The following is a 20580-nucleotide window of genomic DNA, read 5'->3' as shown; positions in this document are numbered from 1 at the left end:
ATCTTCCCAAAAGAAATGCTTCACTTGGGAGAAAAGCCGGTCCCTCTCTTGTTTGGACCAATGGGCTGGAATTTTGCCAACCGCAAGATAATTGACAATATCCGCAAACCATGGAAGAGTAGAATGTGAAACTTGAAGAAGTTGCTCATCCGGAAAGGAATCACGGATGGCTGCGAATTCTGAAGATTTCTCAACAAGTAAGCGAGAGAGATGGTCGGCGACAACATTGTCGGTCCCTTTTTTGTCCCAGATGTCAATGTCAAACTCTTGAAGTAAGAGGAACCATCGAATTAAACAGGGTTTTGTCTCTTTTTTCGCTAACAAATGCCTAAGAGCGGCATGATCTGAAAAGACGATGACCTTGGAGCCAAGAAGATAAGAGCAAAATTTATCCAAGGCGTACACCATAGCTAGCAATTCTTTTTCAGTGGTGGTGTAGTTCAATTGGGCATCGCAGAGAGTTTTGCTAGCATAATAAATGACATGCGGAAGTTTATCCATACGTTAGCCCAAAACCGCCCCTAATGCATAGTCGGATGCATCACACATGCTCTTAAAGGGAAGAGACCAATTAGGGGGTTTCATGATTGGGGCGGATGAGAGGAGAATGCGAAGTTTGATGAAAGCTTCCATGTAAGCGTCATCAAAATTGAACGGAACATCCTTGGCTAAGAGATTACACAAGGGCTGTGAGATTTTGCTAAAATCTTTGATGAAGCGACGATAGAATCCGGCATGGCCAAGAAAAAAACGGATTTGACGGACGGAATTCGGAGGAGGAAGATTAGAGATTAACTCAAGTTTTGCCTTGTCTACCTCGATTCCCCACTTAGAAATGACATGTCCTAAAACAATGCCTTCTTGGACCATGAAGTTTCTCCCAACTTAGAATGAGATTCGTCTCTTTGCATCTTTGGAGCACAAGAGATAAATTTTTGAGACACAAGTCAAAGGAGGAGCCAAATACGGAAAAATCGTCCATGAAAACTTCCAAGAACTTTTCAACCATATCGGAGAATATGGACATCATGCACCTTTGGAACGTTGCCGGTGCATTACATAGACCAAAAGGCATGCGTCGATAGGCAAAAGTACCAAAGGGACATGTGAATGTTGTTTTCTCTTGATCTTGGGGGGCGATTGCCACTTGGTTATAGCCGGAATAACCATCAAGAAAACAATAGAAGCTTTGGCCAGCTAACCTTTCTAGGATTTGATCAATAAATGGGAGTGGGAAATAATCCTTCCTAGTTGATGAATTGAGCTTCCGGTAGTCAATGCACACACGCCACCCGATGGTGGTTCGTTGTGGCACGAGCTCACCCGCTGAATTTTCAACAACGGTGAGACCGGATTTCTTGAGGACAACTTGTGTGGGGCTCACCCACTTGCTATCAGAGATAGGGTAGATGATTCCCGCATCTAGCAATTTGATCACCTCTTTCATGACCACTTCCTTCATATTTGGATTTAACCGGCGCTGGACCTCTCTAGTAGGCTTTGCGTCATCCTCCATATGAATGCGGTGCATACAAATGGAGGGGTCAATTCCTTTCAAATCTGCCACTGTCCAACCAATAGCTTCTTTATGCTCTTGGAGCACCGCTAAAAGGTTGGTCTCTTGGTCTTTTTAAAGGTCCGAGGCAATAATGACCGGAAGGGTTTGCTTTGGACCAAGGAACACATACTTGAGATGGGCCGGGAGCGGCTTAAGCTCAAGTTGTGGCGGAGATAACAATGATGGGACCGGAGGAGTGGTGGAAAGTTGGGGAAGTGGTTCTTTTGGAATTTTCCAAGGAGGTACATCCATGATAGCACTAATATCAAGCAAGGAATTGACTTCTTGAATGGCTTGATCAACATCAAAGTTTGAGAAGTCAAAATGGGACATGCAAGTTTCAAGAGGATCTTTGCTTAGAATGAAGGGGAGAGATTCTTCGACCACTTCATCAATGACATCCACAAGAAAACAATCATCCTCATTGGAGGGATGTTGAGTTGCATGAAAGATGTGGAGTTTGACTCGGCAATTAATTGATGCATTAGCAGTGGCTAAAAATGGCCTACCAAGGATCACGGAAATGTGTTTTTTTGGGTCATGGACCGGTTCCGTATCAAGAACCACAAAATCTACCGGGAAGTAGAATTTGTCCACTTTGATGATAACGTCCTCGAGAATACCTCGTGGATGGTTGACCGATCTATCGGCAAGTTGCAAAACCACGGAAGTCGGCTTAAGATCTCCCAAACCAAGTTGTAGGTAGACTGAGTATGGAATTAAATTCACACTAGCTCCTAAGTCAAGGAGGGCCCTCTCGATTTTGCTGTCACCAATGACGCAAGAGATTGTGGGGGCGCCCGGATCCTTATACTTCGGAGGAGTGCTATGCTAAATGATAGCACTAACATTTTCAGTCAACCTCACCTTTTTTGGCAAATGATTTTTAGAAGTGCGCTTTTGAGTGCACAAATCTTTGAGAAATTTTGCATAGGGAGGGATTTGCTTGATAGCATCCAAGAGGGGCAAGTTAATCTTCACTTGCTTGAAAACTTCCCACATGTCTTGAATTTTACAATTCTTGTTCCCAAAATGTGTCGACTCTTGAAGACGTTGAGGAAACGGAGCTTTTGTCTCATAAATAGTTTCCACATTTGGGGTGACATGTGTGGGATTTCCGTGAATGGTATTTAGACAAGAATTTGGATTAGAAGAGCTTGAATTTGGATTAGAAGAGCTTGGATTCGGATTTTTCAAAGGAGAAAATTCCTCACTTTTGTCTCCATCGACCTTGTTGTCAACCACTCTACCACTCCGAAGGGTGGTGATAGCTTGAACTTGTTCATGAGTCGGCCCACTCGGAGGAGGGATTTCGTCAATCACATACATTCCTCTAGGATTTTCAAAAGGTTGAGAGGGAAGCTTGCCCTTGTCCTTTTGAAGCAATTGATTCACCAAGTTAGCTATTTGGCCCACTTGATTTTCGAGATTAGCTATGGATTGATTATGAGAGTGAACTATCTGGAGAGTAGGCTGCAAGGATGTCAAGAGTTGCTTGTTGGCATCCATTATTTGCTTATTTAATGATTCCATCATTTGCTTGTTTGCAGCTACTATCTCGTCAATTGGACACACAGGAGGTTAATTGGAGACATTTGGATTGTAGGGAGGACGGTAGCTTGAAGAGGCTTGGAAAGGTCTACCTTGATATTGAGAAGAGGGCTGATTTTGCCGCCCTTGGTTTTGGAATTGGGAATTTTGTGGGGTTTGTTGCCGCCACGAGAAATTCGGATGATCTCGCCAACCTGGATTGTAGGTGTTGGAATATGGATTGTTCCCGGGCCGCGAGAACATGGCATTAGCTTGCTCTTGGTTGGGATTGGGAAATTGCTCCAGTGTGGGGTAATCTTCCGAGAGATGGAATGGACTAGTACATGAAGCATAAACTAAACTTGCCGAATTTTGAGACAATGAAGGAGGAAGATATGGTGCCATCAATTGGTAGAATTTATGAGCGATGGCATCCACTTGAGATGATTCCTCCCTTATTGATTTTGGTTGACAAGGGTTGGTGTTGTTTGGAGTGGTTGAGGTCGGAGCCCTACGAGAATTGTGTTGAAGTGAATTTTCACTCAAATTCTCAAGTAAGGTCTAAGCCTAATCCGCATTCTTGGACATGAACATCCCACCACACGAAGAGTCAACCATGAATCTATGGGTTTCGGTCAAGCCAGCATAGAAAGCTTGCACTAATTGCCATTTTGGGATCAAATGATGAGGACATTTTCGAAGAAGATCTTGTAGCCTTTCCCAAGTCTCGTGGAGTTGTTCTCCATCAACTTGAGAAAAGCTTAGAACGGAACGCCTCATTTGGTTGGTTTTACTCACCGGATATTACTTCTTAAGAAATTCTTGTTGCAATTGAGCCCAAGAAGTAATAGAGTTGGGAGCGAGGGAGTTCAACCAATATTTTGCCCTATCCTTGATGGAGAATGGGAAAAGATGGAAATGAAATGCATTGTCCGGAAAACCTCTCAACCGGATGGTCGAGCAGATTTCAAGGAACTCATCAAGATGCTTGTATGGATCTTCATTATCAAAGCCATGAAATGATGGAAGCATTTGAATGGTACTAGACTTGATCTCATATTGAGCTGCATCGATGTTTGGCATCACTATACAAGAAGGAGAAGCATAGGTGGTAGGAATGAAATGATCTCTAAGAGTCATTGGTTCTACATTAGGAATTTCAGCCCTGTCATTCCCCGGATTTCCTACGTTATCCCCCATTATATTGAATTCAGTTTCAAGATCCCTTGTAAGAGTGGGTTCCCTAAGGTTCCGTCTAAGAGTTCTTTTAAGTGAATTTATATCAATAGGCGAGTCAAGTGTGGGTAGAGAGAGTGACCTACGGCCGAACATCAACAATTCACAACAACATCATCACAACAAATCTTTATCATCAACTCCACATACGATGTTCCCTTTCTCCTCAATTATCAAGACAGAAAATAAATGGCCACGACAAGGACCGATGCTTGGAATTGAAAATACACAATTGAAATAGCCTCGACAAGGGCTTGCAATTTATCTACTTCTAAGCTTAACACATGCACGATATTCACAATTCGAAACTAGAAGTCACGAGACTTACCTGGGGTCCTCTAGACTTACAATTTGCTAGCAATCCCACGGCGAGCTTCGAGTCCCTAGAATCTTACAACACGAAGATGATCAAAACACACAAGGAATATTCACAAGATACAATATGCACAATCAAACTAAATTTAACCCTAAACTTTGGTTGCTAAACCGTTTGCAAATCCCCGGCAACGGCGCCAAAAATTTGATCGGTTGATCAACTATACATCAACCTTCGCAATAGCACGAATCATTGTAAAATAGGGCTATTGGTCGGGTAAGTCAAACCACTGGGACTGCGCTAGTCTAAGGCAACCTAAGTGTTTAAAGTCATTCTTAGGATGATGAAGGGGTGTTCATAGAGGTTTTGTTTGTTGTCACTTAAATTAGGAATTCAAAGTGCATAAAACACTAATTTGCAAGGAATTTAGGATGAAAAGATTAAGAAGAGGAGACTAGGGAAGTGAATCCGCCTCCATCCCTATACATATGCTAGATTAGACCTAAATTGGGGGAAAAACAACATATGATGGTCAAGACTTACATAGCAACACATGGTTGCCATATAAGTAATCAAGAGGTACATTAGGTCTCAAACAAGTATAATCCATCAAAAGATAAACATGCTTAGACTACCTAACTAAGGTGTAGCTTATACACATTTACTTAAATGAGAGACTATCAAGTTCTTGACAAAATGATAAAGCACATGGAGTTAGATATTAAGCATACACCATCAAAGGATTTCCTAAGCAATGGTCTATCAAAGTCACCTATCAACATGCCATGAAACCATTTCATAACCTTGCTTCCACTCTCACCATGGAAAACTCAAGCAATATGATTACTCTAAGACATCATCTAAGACAAGATAATCAACCTAAAGAAATCATCCATACATGTATCAACATTCATTACAACAAATGAGGTGCTCTTGGTTATAAAAAAAAACCATAAAATATACATGGCAAATCCCCAAAATAGACTATCCTAGGACATGCTTACAAGGGAGGGACTTCATCACCTACCTAGAGAAAGAGTTAGTTACCCATTGCTAAGCTAAAAGAAGGAAGAAGCTCCATCCAAGACTCCATTTTCGTGCTCCTACTGTAGCACTCAAGAACACCCTCCTCCTTGCTCTCTTCTCTCTCCTCTATCTTGCTAGAATATAGGATAATGTTTTGTGTGCTCCTTCCTCTCTCTTATCAAGCTCAAGTCAAGGCTCTCTCTCCTCCAAGGAACACCTCCAACCACTTCATAAAGAAGGAAGATGGCATTGAGGAAACCAATGTGCAAGTGGCTAAAATTAAGCCATTTCCGAGTGCAATCTGCCTGATTTTCGAACACTCGAAGAGTGGTCTCGAGCACTCTAAATTAGTGTAATGTGTAACATGCTCTTCTTGCTCAGCACTGACCTACTTTGGTAAAACTGCTATAACTTTGTGCCCCAAAATCCGAATGATGATCTGTTTGAATATTTGGAGAGCTGATTCAGTGTTTTAAAAACTTCATGTTTTGATGAAGACCCAATTCTCAAGTCTGGTTGGTCGAAAATGGGGAGAAAGGCAGTACTTCAGTGCTGCCAGGCAGTTCTGCGCACCTCTGTTAAGAAGATCATTACTCTCTGCTCCGAACTCCGAATGACGAAGAGCTTGAAGATTTGGAAAGCTGATTCAGAGCTATAAATATGTCATGTTATGATAGAAGTCCAGTTCTTGAGTTTTCTAGGTCAAAATGGTGAGCAAAGTCCAGGATCCACTGCTGCCAGAAATTCAGCCTTGTGCCCTTTTGATGGTCTAAAATCCACAAAGTCTTATTTTTACTCCTTTTTGGCAAAAGGACCTGAAAATACATAAAAACATAGAGATGAAGATAATCTACATAAATTAACATACAACGGACTTTACTAATGCAATTTAGGGCGTTTGAATATACAATATTCGGCGCTTATCAAGAAGTTCTCGAGTCCGGAAATCGTGCCAACCTCCAAAATTCTAAAAATGACATCGTCGCTTCTAATTGACTTAAAATGATTAAAAATACACTTCTAAAACCCTTGGCTTAACAATTGACCAAAATGCCCCTCGGGACCTACGTGGCACGCAAAACGAGGCAAGGATTAAAATAATCCAAAGAAATCAAATAAATTCTAGAATTTAGAAAATAGAAAAAAAAAAATCGGTAACGTTACAATTTTTTTTTTTTTATGCATTTCAACAGATTGTGGTAGGTCCTGTAATGTTTGTGCCTTTATATATATATATGTCTGTGTGTGCGGTGTGTATTAAGAAAAAAAGAAAAAAGAAAAAGAGAAAAGAAATATTAAAAAAAAAAAAGTGGGACCCACAAATGTTAAGACCATGTTTTTTTTCACTGTAACCTCATCTTCTCTCTCTCGCGTCCATCTCTCTATTTGTCTCTCGGCTCCTTCTCTTTTTTCTTTTTTCTTTTTTTCACTTCAAGCTTTAACCCTTGATTACTCTCTCAATCCTTGCCGAATTTAGGTGTCGTTTGAGGGAAAACGACGAGCACGACGAGCCCTACGTGCCGGTATCAGAAATTCCAGCTTTTGGTCCTCTTTGGGAGCTCGAATTTGAGGACCCATTTTCTAGGGTTTTGGTGCAATCTTGAGGTAGGGACATCTTAAGCCATGGAATCTTGTTCCATATTGAATCATGCTCTTCTAATTGTGTTACAGCATGTTTGATTGCTTTGATTCTTGTTTAAACTGATATATTTGAGAATATGCCATGTTATGTTTATGCGTTACTTGATTGAATGGACAGCATGTTTATGTAGTGAGTTTCTATCATGATTATTATTTTACAAGCATGCTATAATGTTATATGAAATGGTACTTGTTGTAGAGTGTTAAATTCCCATTTATCATTGTATTGACATCATGTAAGATACATACATTTTATTGGGTTGCAAAGGAAGGGATGTTGGTGTTTGAAAAGAAAAATGGGAATTTTGGGTGATGTGTTTGGAAAAATTGGTTTTGATAAACCCGGTCGTTGCGGGGTTACCAACGGGCCGGAAGTTAATATAGCCTAGAGGGGACTAGGGAGTCGCCCTAGTGTGGTTGAGCTAGCTGGGCCCCATAATGACGCCGCTGGGTTACCAAGGGTCAGGGACACTAGCCAATCCTCCTCTCGTGTCGCGGTGGGGTTACCAAAGGGCGGGCTGTATTAACGTTTGAAAGTGATGGTTTTGAGAATGAAAATGGGGAGTGTCATTGACATGCATTGCATTTCATTGCATTGCATTACATTGTTTATAATTGGAATTGAAATGTATGTTGTATTTGATACCCTACGTTGTATGATCCCTATCTCCCATTGGCCTATGCTTTGATTGGATTCACTAGGACACAAGAATTGTGTCTTAAGTGTCTCTGCTGAGCTATATGCTCACCCCTATATCTATATATTTTTTTTTCAGGTCTTGGAAAAGAATCGGTAGACGACAATCCACCCCAACTTTGAAAGTTGCTAGAGGAGCATTTTCCTTGTTATTTTGTAATAGACTACTCCTTTGTTCATCCCTCATTTTTTGTAAAATTCCAAAGGTGTAATGATGTAAATTTCCTTTGAAGAACCATGATCATGTAATACACTTATGATACTTGATGACATATGGGATGCGAACTTGATGATATGTAACTTGTTGATGAATGGAAGGATAATCCTAACTTGAAGCATTGTCTAGATTAGTAGGTTGTATCATTATCTTTTGTTGCCGTGAATTCAGAAATTAGTTGCATGATAGGTTAATTATGCATTTAAACAGGTTGCGGTATGTCCATTTTTAGGGGAGGTTATGCTGAATTTTTTTTAAAAAAAAATTCTTGGCATTAGTTTTGGGATCGTTACAGGTCCCTTTTTAGTAGAGGTCATGCCGAATTTTTTTTAGAATTGATATCATTTTAGGGTCATGACATTCCCTCTCTAAATAAAATTTATCTCATAGCTAACTGCAGTGCATCTTATAATTCAAACTGTTCGAAGTGATTTCTCTCCGAATTTGATGAGAGAATCATTGGAGCTAATGGGGTCAGTATCACTTTGAAAAGACAAAAGTTGAGCAGCCATTGTGGACTTCATGTATTATGACCAAATAAATTACAGAATTAAGTTGAGCAGCCATTACTTTCCGAAAAAAAAAAAAAAAAAGTTGAGCAGCCATTGTGCCATTGTGGATTAATACTAGACTGCAATATGGTACCTGAATGAACTTCAAATAGTATTGATTACAAGATACAAACAAAGATGCCAAATACAAGAGTTGATTTACAATTACAAAAGATAAGGTCTTGGGACTTCTACGAAGAAGAATCAATGGATTGAGAACATAGTAATAATCATGGACTAACTAAGATTAACCAAGTTAGATAGGCTAGACTAAACCAAATTGTGAATTACACTAGTATTTGTAGAGAGGATGAGGAGATGCAAAAACATATGTTTAATTGGCTTATATGTTGGTAAGTCCAATCAGACTGTGTCCTTGTTAGCATACCTAACAATGGAACTAGAATTCCAACCAACTTCCGGTAACCAAATTTTGAAAATTTTAGGAATTCCAATTTCTTCTTCGGTGACTATACAATGGTTCATAAAGGTTCTTACTCTATGAATATACAAGTTAAATCTAGTTTTGAAGTTTCGATTGCACTTACGAGAGATCTCAATTATTATCTTAAAAAGTCATTACACGCTGTAAAGCTATGATTCGAAATTATTTCTAATTTTTTTACTAATTTTATTTCAGGATATTATTATTTATTGCCCATCTATATTTATAATGTGATAATTTGTTCCAACAATTTGAAGATATTATTATTATCTTAATCCATTCTAACATGTTCTTTCTTGCACAATAACAACATATATATGATCTACTTTTCATGCACAAACTTGGTATTCACAATCACAAATGAGAACAATTCAGCAGTCATGGGATCTTCATCTATCATACAGAAAAGGTGGTTGCAGAGCATCCTCAGGACTCCTTTTTTATGAGATGCCATAATGTTTGATGCATGAGATGAAGGTACAATCATTTTAATATTTAGGTGCAGCCCCCAGCAGCAAACCCAATTCTCGAATTGGAGACATCATACGCCACACTATACGTCTGCTGCTGAACGCTTCCAATAATGACGTATCCATGACTGTGCGAGTTGTCTGCAAAGGCCAAGCACAAAGTGCCCTCCTCATTCCCTTCTACAAGAATGTTTTGAGGTGCAAGAGTGAGTTCGGCCTCTCCTTGAAACACCATCCGAATCTCAGGCACATATGATGACATCTCCTTCAAACTACCTTCATAACATGTATCGAGAAAATGATGATCCGAGAAAGTTCGGATAGTCTTGTTTTTCGAGGACATGATCCTTTTGAACTCATCACGGAGATCTGCATATACTAATGTAGGCAGACGCGTGACCTCCGTCCCAGAATCTATAACTGTTGGTGTGTTGCAGTACTGGGACTGTGCCACCATTACTGTCTTGCCTGCCACTACAATTGCAGACAAACGCAAATAGTAAAGGTTACTATCCATATCCGGGCAATTAGGAAGCATTGGAGTGAAGTTGTAGGATGGTCCCGTCAATGAATCCTTTCCTATGGACAATGAGCCTCCACTGCCTCCCCTCTGTGTTGGGAGGCAGTAGGAGAAGTCATGTCCATATCTGGCTGACAGCTGAGAGATCATGGAGAGATTGTTACGAGCCAGGCCAACCAAACCAGTGGTTCGACCAAACAACACAATCTGACTTTCAATGTTCAGCCCACATCCATACACAAAACCCGGCAGTGTCTCTGATTGTGTTAGGGTCAGTGTATCCTGACTCAAGTAGCCAACGGAGAAAGAATCATCCGCATAGCTAGCTTTGTACTTGCACTCGTTCAGAGAAGTGCAAGTTCCGTGATTCTGAGTGGCTCCCTCGAGTGAATTGCACTGGGTATTTGAGCACGGTAACTTTTTGTAGGTTCTGGATGCAGAGGGATTGAAAACGCCAACGCCGTGTTCGTGGCATTGCACCCAGGTGAAGGAGCTGCCAGTGTCGATGACCACGGAATAGTATTTTGGTGGAGTGCCAAGGCCAATGTCGACATAGTAATTGTACGTATTCAGAGAAGCAGCTTTCACGGGTGTGCTGAAGAAATTCGGTCCAAAAAGATGTGATTTGCGTGCGTCATGTCCACCACGCACATGGTATAACTTCAAGTGCAAAGTTGAATGGTTGAGTCCTTGCTCAGTTTCTGCCCAAAGAAGAGAAATAGAAGACAGTTAACTAATGACCCTTTTCAGCTATGAATATTATGCACAACATACAATACTTATATGGTCATATTCCCAACCAATAAAATCCATGGAATCGGAGGAATTAATACATCTTACATGTGAACAAAGAAATTAAATGTTGTATAATATGAAATGTTGCAGACAATAGATTGAACCAAATGAGATAATCACATCACATGCCTTGATGCCCTGCAAATGAAGATGTTGCAAGCAGAAGAAAAGAAGCCAGGAACCAAATCAATTCCATTTCTCCTACACCTTTGGAAATGCTTCAAGTGAATTCCTATATGTATACATACATATATATATATATATACATATCCTACACACACATATATACACAAAGAAATGCAAAAGTTTGAGTCACAATATTGGGACGACTTTGGGTCTTCCCATAACTCCAAGAACAATTCTGAGACGACTGAAGACCTAACTCCGTGAACAATTCTGAGACGACTTGGGTCTTCACATAAGTCCATGAGTTCCCAAATCAGAGATAGAATTTGAATGGTAGAACCAATCTACCATGTCTAAATTAAGGGGTCCATTCCATTATGAGAAAGAGTCAAAAAAGAAAATTGGACACCCCCAAAGGGTCTCTTTTGCAAAAGGAAAGGAAGCTAAAACAGAACCATATAAAGGGAAAGAGTAATTCAAGGAAATTCTTTTTTTCACTTTTTTATTTTTTCCCCTTTTTTCTTGTTAATTGTCAATCCTCCCAAATTCATTGAAAAAGATTAGAATCCTGTACAGCGTATCCTTTATTTATTTATTTTTTTTATTATTATTGTAAATAATGTTTTTTCCCCCTAATTTTTGCAATTGAAATTAGTAACTGTCTACGCTGCTTTTCACCTGTATTATTGATCCATGTGCAATACTCTAGTAAGAGAGTGGATGGTCCTCAATTGACAATTATGTAGATTACTCGTAGTTATAGTGTGTATGAGGTCCATAGCGGTCCCTAATATCCAAGCAATTTTGTATATTCTTCATATGTTCTACCAGTTAAAACTGCCAGAGGGTGTTAGTTTTTTTCAGTCATAATACATGAAGTCCACAATGGCTGCTCAACTTTTGTCTTTTCAAAGTGGGACTTAGGGACGAAGCCAGAAAAAAATTTCAAGGGCGCACGTTATAGTACTATATACCATACAATATATTTATAATATAATGTACATATATATAAGTCAATATATATATATATATGTACGTAGAAAGAGATAATGATATTTTTGGAATGAAATTAATTTATAGATATAGAATATAAGGATTAAAGAAACAATTTAGGATAAAAAAATATGAAACATATATAGAATTCTATGGAGAATGAGAAAATTCAAGGGGGCACTTTCCATATTTTCATTAAAAAACATATATATTATTATAAAATATATATAGAATATAAAAGAGGGAGAAAATTCACGGGGGGGCATGTGCCCCTCCTGGTCCTTAATTGGCTCTGTCCCTGGTGGGACTGACCACATTAGCTCCAATGATTCTATCATCAAATTCGGAGAGAAATCACTTCGAACAATTTGAATTATAAGCTGCACTGCAGTGGATTTCATGTATTGTTCTCATGGTCTAAGAAATTTGGACCAGTGATTCGGCTTTTTTATTTAGCTTCTTAATTATGAGAAATGATTTCCTCTGGAGAGGTTATTGAATAGTGATACTTAGGGCCTATTTGATATCAATATTTAACGCTTAACACAGAACACGGTAAGCGAATTTTTAAAATTAGCGTGTTTGACAACATTTAGGTTACCACTTAAAATATTAAGCGTCCCGGACCTTGATTAACGCTTATCGCAGAAGATGGTAAGTGATTTTTGATTTTAAAATATTTTGTTAATGACAATGTTTTTTTCAGTAATTAAGTAATTCATATAAATAAAAAGAGTAATTACAAAAGAGGAAGTCATTTCCCTCAACCCAAACATAACTGGCAAGGACACAAAGAACAAAATGTCCATTATAGTGGCCCAAAGAACCCAACAAAGAAGTCCAAAACCTGACTAAACCAATGGTCCTAACAAATACATCATTCTGCACACAGGTATGTAACTACCTTCAATCATATCCTCGGGTGGGATGAAACAACAAACCATAAAGTATCAACATGACTAGGTTATTGTTGGGTGTGTTGAGTTGATGGGATCGATGGTGGAGGTGGTGGTGGTGGTGGAGGTGGAGGTGGAGGTGTTGGAGGTTGTGTGTGTTGGGTGGTTGTGAAATGGAAGAATGGATTTGATTGGGCAAGCTCATAAAATGATGATGTGAGATTCCAATCTGCTGCAATTTCTTCTGCAAATGGGCATTCAAATTTCTTGACAGAGAATAACTTTAGTCTGATTGCATTGATCACTGAGTTCATTGTTTGGACTGGAGGTAATGAAATATTTCTGAACATTTTATTGTTTCGCTCCTTCCAAATGTGATAGACATAGCTAGCCAATGCTAGCTTTCATACCATGACTCTGCTTCTCTTAAGTTTTTGCTTCCAATTAGAGGATGCCCAAATTAGGGAGTCCTTCCAAGAGTTAGGATTTGTGTAAAACCCACATTTATGTTATAGACCAGCCTATACAATTTTTGAATAATCATAGTGGTGGAATAGATACTCATAGTTCTTAGCAGCTCTTAGACAAAGAATACACACATTAGGTCGCATTGTGTAGAGGAGTGCAACAGATGCTCATGGTTCTCAGCAGCTCTTAGACAAAGGATACACACATTAGGATGCATTGTGTAAAGGAGTGCAGGTTTATCTTGAGTAAGTAGTTTTTCTTGAATTGCTAACCACTGGTAGAAGGAGTGTTTTGGTATGGCATGTTTAAACCAGGTGAGCTTATGCCAGTGGGTAGGTGGGATTGGTTGGGTAATGGCAAGAAGTGTATGTTTAAGGGAGTATGTCTTGTGGGATTGGTTGGTATGGCATGTTTAAGGGAGTATGTCTTGTTAATAACAATGTAACCCTTAAATATTATATTTTTAGGTTCTCCATCAATTTTTCAACTCTTGAAATTAAACGTATTGATGCTACTCTATTAAATGTATTGATATACTTTTTATTTCCACTTTACATTTCTATTCCCTTCCGATATATATATATATATATATATATATATATATATATATATATATATAATTTACTATAATTTCTCAAATGTTTCGATTTCAATGACATACAACCAGGTAAGTTCCCAAGTAGATGGGCTCCATCTACCTAGGAGCTTACGTTGTATGTCATTGAAATCTTGATTGACAATTCGGAAACGTCCTTCCTAAAATACCTTTCAAATTCCAACATGAATCAGGTTTCAAACCAAATCTTCTCAGAGTGGGATTTACGAAAAGAAAAAAAAAATGGAAAAACCAAATCCGTCTCAGAGTGGAATTTACAAAAAATAAAAATAAAAATAAATAAAAAAAAGAAAATTCTTATTTTTTTTTTTTTTATTTTGTTCTAAGCCAAACCAGACCAATCCGGACCGAACAGTTCCCTAAGATGAAAAATAATTACATAAAGCACCTTAAAAACCGAAAATGTTTTCGAAGAAACCATGGCTGAAGAGGATGAAGCTGCAGCCTCGGGAGGATCCTGAACTGGATCTTAGGGAGGAACAACCCTGGCTCTAACCCTCCGCTCATAGTGCCTGTTGGTAACCTGGAAGCATTACTGAAAAGTTAATTACTTTTTGTGATACCCCTCGATTCTAGAGTCAATTGTGATCAAGTCCAAGCACAGATCCGAAGGATACCAAACAATTAAGCATATAAACAAGCATAAAATACAAGAAGAATTAAAGAATAAATAATAAATAAGCTAAAAGAAAACTAAATAATAAATCCATAACTTAATAAATAAATCATCCTCTAAATAGAATAATTCAAAGCCTCCGATATCATTACAACTCGGGAATCCATCTAGTGGACCTCTAATGATATCCTAATAGGAAAAATAACTAACCTGTAATCAAATCCAAAACTAAAACATAAAGAAGAGTCCTACGTAGTCAGAAGTGTGAATAACTGTCTCTGCTCGGCACGAACAATCTCTAAGACTGGAACTGTTGAATACTTGAAAAAATAATATTGGGTCAGGCCCACGAACAAGTTCTACTCTATTACAATCCAAACAGAGACCCGATACACGTATACATCCTAATCAACTCAGCAATAGCTAAATAGTCCATACATATATATACATACTATAGGACGCTCAATGGACTATAGGTCTGCCTCAACCTGAATAGAAGGTAACATGCAAATCGCATATAAAGTGGGCATGAGTACCTAGACCTACATGTTCACACAGATGTCTACTATATCCAATTATCCATCCTAGGCAATATACGCATCCTAACCATGATCCTGAGACTCAAGCTCATATCATGACACCATAATCATATATATAAAGTCCGTATAAGCATAAGATAAAAATGTCATCCATCTGATACAATGGCCTGGCATAAATATGGAGGACTTAACTTCTTTAGTTAATCCATTCCCTTATAAATAAATAGGTAGGATTTAAATTCTTTGGTTAATCCATCTCCAAAATGCCACTGTCTCATACCGGTGCATTACATCCATACAGTCCAATAATTGATGAAATAATTAAAATAGCAAGTCAATTTATTCTAGAAACAAGCATAATAAGAATTAGATAATAGCATGATCATATTATACTGTCAATGCATGATTAAAATCATATATCATCAATTTAGATTGCTAGAATAATACTAGGCAATTAAACTATCCATTAACAACATATAAATTTAATTAAAATTTCATATTGTTCATCGTTCCATAGCATATAATTATTAATTATGCATTCTAGGTATTTAACATGATCATTGTAATCATTTAAATCACCCATAATAACCTACACAGCCTTGGAACATCCCAAACCCCAAAATAGTAGCTGAAAATCCCAAAATATTAAAGTAGCAGTGATGGAGCATGCTCTAAAATCAGGGAGCAAGCTCTGTCCTCTTAAGAGCAAGCTCTGTCCTCGTGGGAGCAAGCTCTCGTCTTGAGGGAGTAGGCTCTCAACTCCATGGAGCCAGCTCTTTCTCCCTCAAAGTCGTCAAAATAATTCCTTTTTAAGAGCCGACTCTCACCCTTGGGAGCCGGTTCTCACCTTATTCTACATCATCTTCCTCGTCTCTGACTAATTCCAATCCCTCTGTTCTCCATTGTTGATGGCTCTAAGAGTCTAAACTATGTCCCGAATCATTCCAGTAATTTATATAAACCAATTATGCATCATTAACATCTATTAAAACAAATACTCATAGCATAAATTGCAAGATCAATCAATTACAAATAAATTCATCTAACATTGTTTTAAATCATAATTAGCATGTATAATAGATTAATTTAAAGTCTGATTAGTTCCTAGAATTAACTTAGGCCTGTATAGAAACATGAAGTCTAAAGGAAGAAGTAAGAGAAGAACTTGCCTCTAGGTTTCGGATTGAAACCTTAACTTCTTCTTCCTAGACTTTCTGGTGACTTTCACCTGCCGTCAAGACTCTCTGTTGCTCCTGGTTTAGCCCACGAACAAGCTTCAATAACCCCCTCCTTGGTTTAGCCCTTGTTCTTGGCCAAAACCCTAATTCTCCCTCTCTTAGTTTCTCTCTAAAACTCTCTATATTTTTCTACCTCCACTGTTATGTGAATAGGGTTTTAAACCCTTGGCAGACTATACACACGTATATATGCTATTATAGTTTAACCTAATTCTAATTACCTAAGGAGAAAGAAAAGAAAAATAAATAAATATATATATATATATATATATATCTGCACCCTAAACTAACCGTGATATAATAATATGTATACCAACAGTATAAATATATATATATATATATATATATATATATATATATATATATATATATATATATAGATAAATCCAACTAAAGTTAAAATAATATTAACTACTTTTAACAAATAATAAATATACAACTATATATATGCACATAAACCCATATTTATATGCATAACAATTCAATGGTAATATTAGTACCTATTTAACTCCTATCCAAGTAATCCATGCAACCCATTTGGTGGTCCATTACTACTATCCAAGTCCATCCTTATAAACAATAAAAATTAAAATAAAACAATTTAAATCTAACAATTAATTGCACATAATACACATCATTAGATAACAAATAATGTAGTTAAATCATTTAAATTCAAACCAATTAAATAAGCCCACAAAATTATGTTTAAACACTTAATTAAATTAAACAGATAAAGAAATAATCAATTAATCAATTAACTAAATTAAAAATGCAAATAAAACAAATAAATAAATGCTGATACTATCCTTTTAAAATTAGGGGTATTACATTTTTCCCCCCTAACTTCATCCATTATTGTAATATCCCTAATTTTAAAAAGAGATATAATTGAAATTAATTATTTTTTCATGTGCATTTTTAATTGGTAATGTGGCTGTGTGTTTATGTGGCTATGTGTTTATGTGGTTATGAGTTTATTTGATTAACTGTTTATTTGAAATACGTGATTTAATTGTGTGTTTTAATTATTTGCTAATTGTGAGAAATTACTTATAAGTTATTTGTTAGCTTTAAATGATTAATTGTTTATTTTAATTTTAATTTAAAAAGGAGTATGGAGATGGATAGTAACACTAGACCAAACAATTAGGTCGCATAGGCTACTTGGATAGAAGGTGTAGTGGGTACGGATATTGCCCAACGGTGGTTGTACATATATATGAGTATATATGTATAGGAGGATAACTTATTAGTATTATCATTATTGTTAAATAATTAATATTAATGATAAAATTTTAATAGTCAGTAAATATATTTATATATATATATATATATATATATATATATATATATATATAAATTACAGAACCAACGTGATTTACATATATATATATATATATATTATTTATTTTATTTTTATTATTTATTTTCCTTATTATTAGACTTATAGTATACATAGGATTAGGAATAGGTTATATTTTATATAAGACTATATATATAAGATTTGTCTGCCATAGGGTTAAAAACCCTATTCACGTTAGTTATTGGAGGCAGAAAGAAAGAAAGGAACTGAGAGAGAAAATGCTAGGGTTTGGTCGAAGGTTGAAGGCCGGACCAAGAAGGAAGGAAGAGGGCTTGCTCGTGGGTAGAACAAGGAGCAGTAGAGGAGTCCTTGACGGTAGCCACGATTGCCGGAAAAGTTAGGAAGAAGAAGTTAAGGTTTCAACCTGAAACTTAGAGGCAAGTTCTTCTTCTAACTCTTTCCCTTAGGCTTCGTGTTCTATATAGGCCTAGGTTAATTCCAGGATTAATTGGATACAAAACTGATCATGAATATATGCTTAATCAGTTTAACACAGAGAGTATGTGTATAATTATATTTTTCTTGATCTTGAATTGTATTGCATGAAAACTTGTTTTAATTTGTGTTAATAAAGCATACTGGATTTATATATATGATGAGAATGTTTTGGGACGTAGTTCAAACACCTAGGAACCTTAGTAATGGAGGATAGAGGGATTTGGAACCTGCCGGAGACGAAAAGATGGAGATTAGTGGGAGTGGAGGCGGCTCCATTGGAACAAAAGCGGCTCCATCTTTAATAGAGGTGGCTCCATTGGAATGGAGGCGGCTCCATCTCTAGTTGAGCCGGCTCCCTTGTTGTAATTACACCAATAGGTGTATTTTGGTGTATTTTGACATTCTTTTTGGGTTTTTCAGAGGCTCCAATGTATATCTGAATTGTTGTGGGGGATTTAATTGTTTTAAATGAGCATGTTAAAATTCCAGAATGATTAATCTATGCTATAAACTTGAACTTTTTGAGAATTAAAATTAATTTTCATGCTGTTAATGGTTTTGAAAGATTTAATTGTTTGTCGTTGTTTTAGCAAGTTAAATAGGTTAAAATGAATTTACTCTTGAATACTTTAATATAATGTGCTCAGTTATTTATCTGATTTTCATTATATTATTCTCTGGATTTTAATTGATGAGTTGCTCTATTTTGTTCTATCAATTATTGGATTGTATGGATGATTTGAATTGCTTACTTTTACTCTAGCAATTTTTCTATGCATGATTATACAATTTTTAATCATGTATCAGTGATATAATATGATTGTGTTATTTTACAGATTTTTATTATGCTTATTCTGGATTAATTGATGTTTTAATTTATTATTTATTTCATCGATTATTGGACTGTATAGATGTAATGCACTGGTATGGGATGTTGGCATTCTAAGGACGGATTAACCAAAGAATTTATTTATAAGGGAATGGATTAACTACAATGTTAATTCCTACTTATATTCATGTCAAGTTAACAAAAACAGTTGAAAGACATATTGGATGTTTATTTTATGTTCTGGATTAAGATGTATATATATGTATATAGTTATGAGCCATGATATGAGCTTGAGTCTTAAGATCATGGTTAGGGTGCGTATATTGTCTAGGATGAATAACTGGATATAGTAGACATCTGGGTGCCCTGGTAGGTCTAGGTACACATACCCACTTTATGTGTGATTTGCATGTTGTTTTCTATTCAGGTTGAGACAGACCTATAGTCCAACGAGCATCCTATAATGTGTGTGTGTGTGTGTGTGTGTGTGTGTATATCTATGGACTATTAGTTATTATTGGATTTACTTGGATGTATACGTGTATCGGGTCTCTGCTTGGACTGTAGTAGAGTAGAACTTGTTTGTGGGCCTGACCCATCATTATATTTTTCAGGTATTCGTTAGGAGTAAGGATTGTTCGTGCTGAGCAGAGATCATCTACTTCATTCTTCCGGATTGTCTACATAGGAGTTCCCTTTATGATTTCAGTATCTAGTTGTAGATTATTGATTTTTCAGTTTTGGTTTTCCAGGGGTCCACATATTATAGGTTCCCGAGTTGTATAAATTGGAGGTTTACTTGTATCAGAAGAATTTATTAATGGAAAATTATTCTTGGGATTTATTTATCATTTTAGTTTCTGATCAGCATTTTAGTTATTTTTATTTTCATATTTGTAATCTGTGTTCGATTATTGCCGATTTGTTTTGATATCTTTGGGTATTCGGGCGTGGGCCTGGCCAACCCGCATTCTGAAATTCAGGGGTATCACAATTATTTCTGGAAAGTGTGAGCGAATGACATCCTCTCATTCCTACGTGGACTTAGCCTCATTGTGGTGACTCCACTGGACACGTACTAATGGTAAGACTTTGTTACGAAAAATTTGATCTTTACGGTCTATAATACGATACGGTGGCTCCACATATGTTGCATCTGGCTTTAACTCAATTTCACCAACATCAATATGTTGATAACGATTCGCATCGCGCAAAATTTTTCGTAACATGGAAACATGAAACACATTATGGACACGATCCAAATTATTCGGAAATGCTAAGCGATAAGCTACTACTCCAATTCAATCCGTAATCATAAAAGGACCGACAAAACGTGGTGACAACTTCCTTTTTTTCCCAAAGCGCATTACTCCTTTCATAGGAGACGCTTTGAGTAAAACTTGATCTCCCACCTGAAACTCCAAAGTACTCTAGGCAGTGCGCATGCGATCCCTAA

At 37.1% G+C, this 20580-nt stretch overlaps 1 protein-coding gene across 1 annotated transcript; it reads right to left on the bottom strand.

Annotated features, from left to right (window-relative positions):
* Positions 1–9533: 9533 nt before the first annotated feature.
* Positions 9534–11415, bottom strand: LOC132304838 (aspartyl protease family protein At5g10770-like). The gene is made up of 2 exons (XM_059802548.1): positions 11132–11415; positions 9534–10908 (listed from the first exon to the last, which is right to left on the bottom strand). Exons 1-2 carry the CDS (start codon positions 11196–11198, stop codon positions 9713–9715), a joined length of 1263 nt encoding a protein of 420 aa, XP_059658531.1. The 5' UTR covers positions 11199–11415; the 3' UTR covers positions 9534–9712.
* Positions 11416–20580: the final 9165 nt, after the last annotated feature.

The sequence above is a fragment of the Cornus florida genome, unplaced genomic scaffold (assembly GCF_030987335.1).
Source record: "Cornus florida cultivar Cherokee Brave unplaced genomic scaffold, ASM3098733v1 CherokeeBrave_3.0.0_Hap2_Chr01, whole genome shotgun sequence".
Lineage (NCBI taxonomy): Eukaryota > Viridiplantae > Streptophyta > Magnoliopsida > Cornales > Cornaceae > Cornus > Cornus florida.
This window is presented reverse-complemented; position numbering and strand designations above follow the sequence as displayed.

Bases quoted from the DNA above. Each gene is read 5' to 3' on its own strand.
- LOC132304838 (XM_059802548.1), bottom strand. From the start codon at position 11,198: ATGGAATTGATTTGGTTCCTGGCTTCTTTTCTTCTGCTTGCAACATCT. The intron at 10,909-11,131 runs GCATGTGATGTG...TTCTTTGGGCAG, and splicing joins TTCATTTGCAGGGCATCAAG to AAACTGAGCAAGGACTCAAC.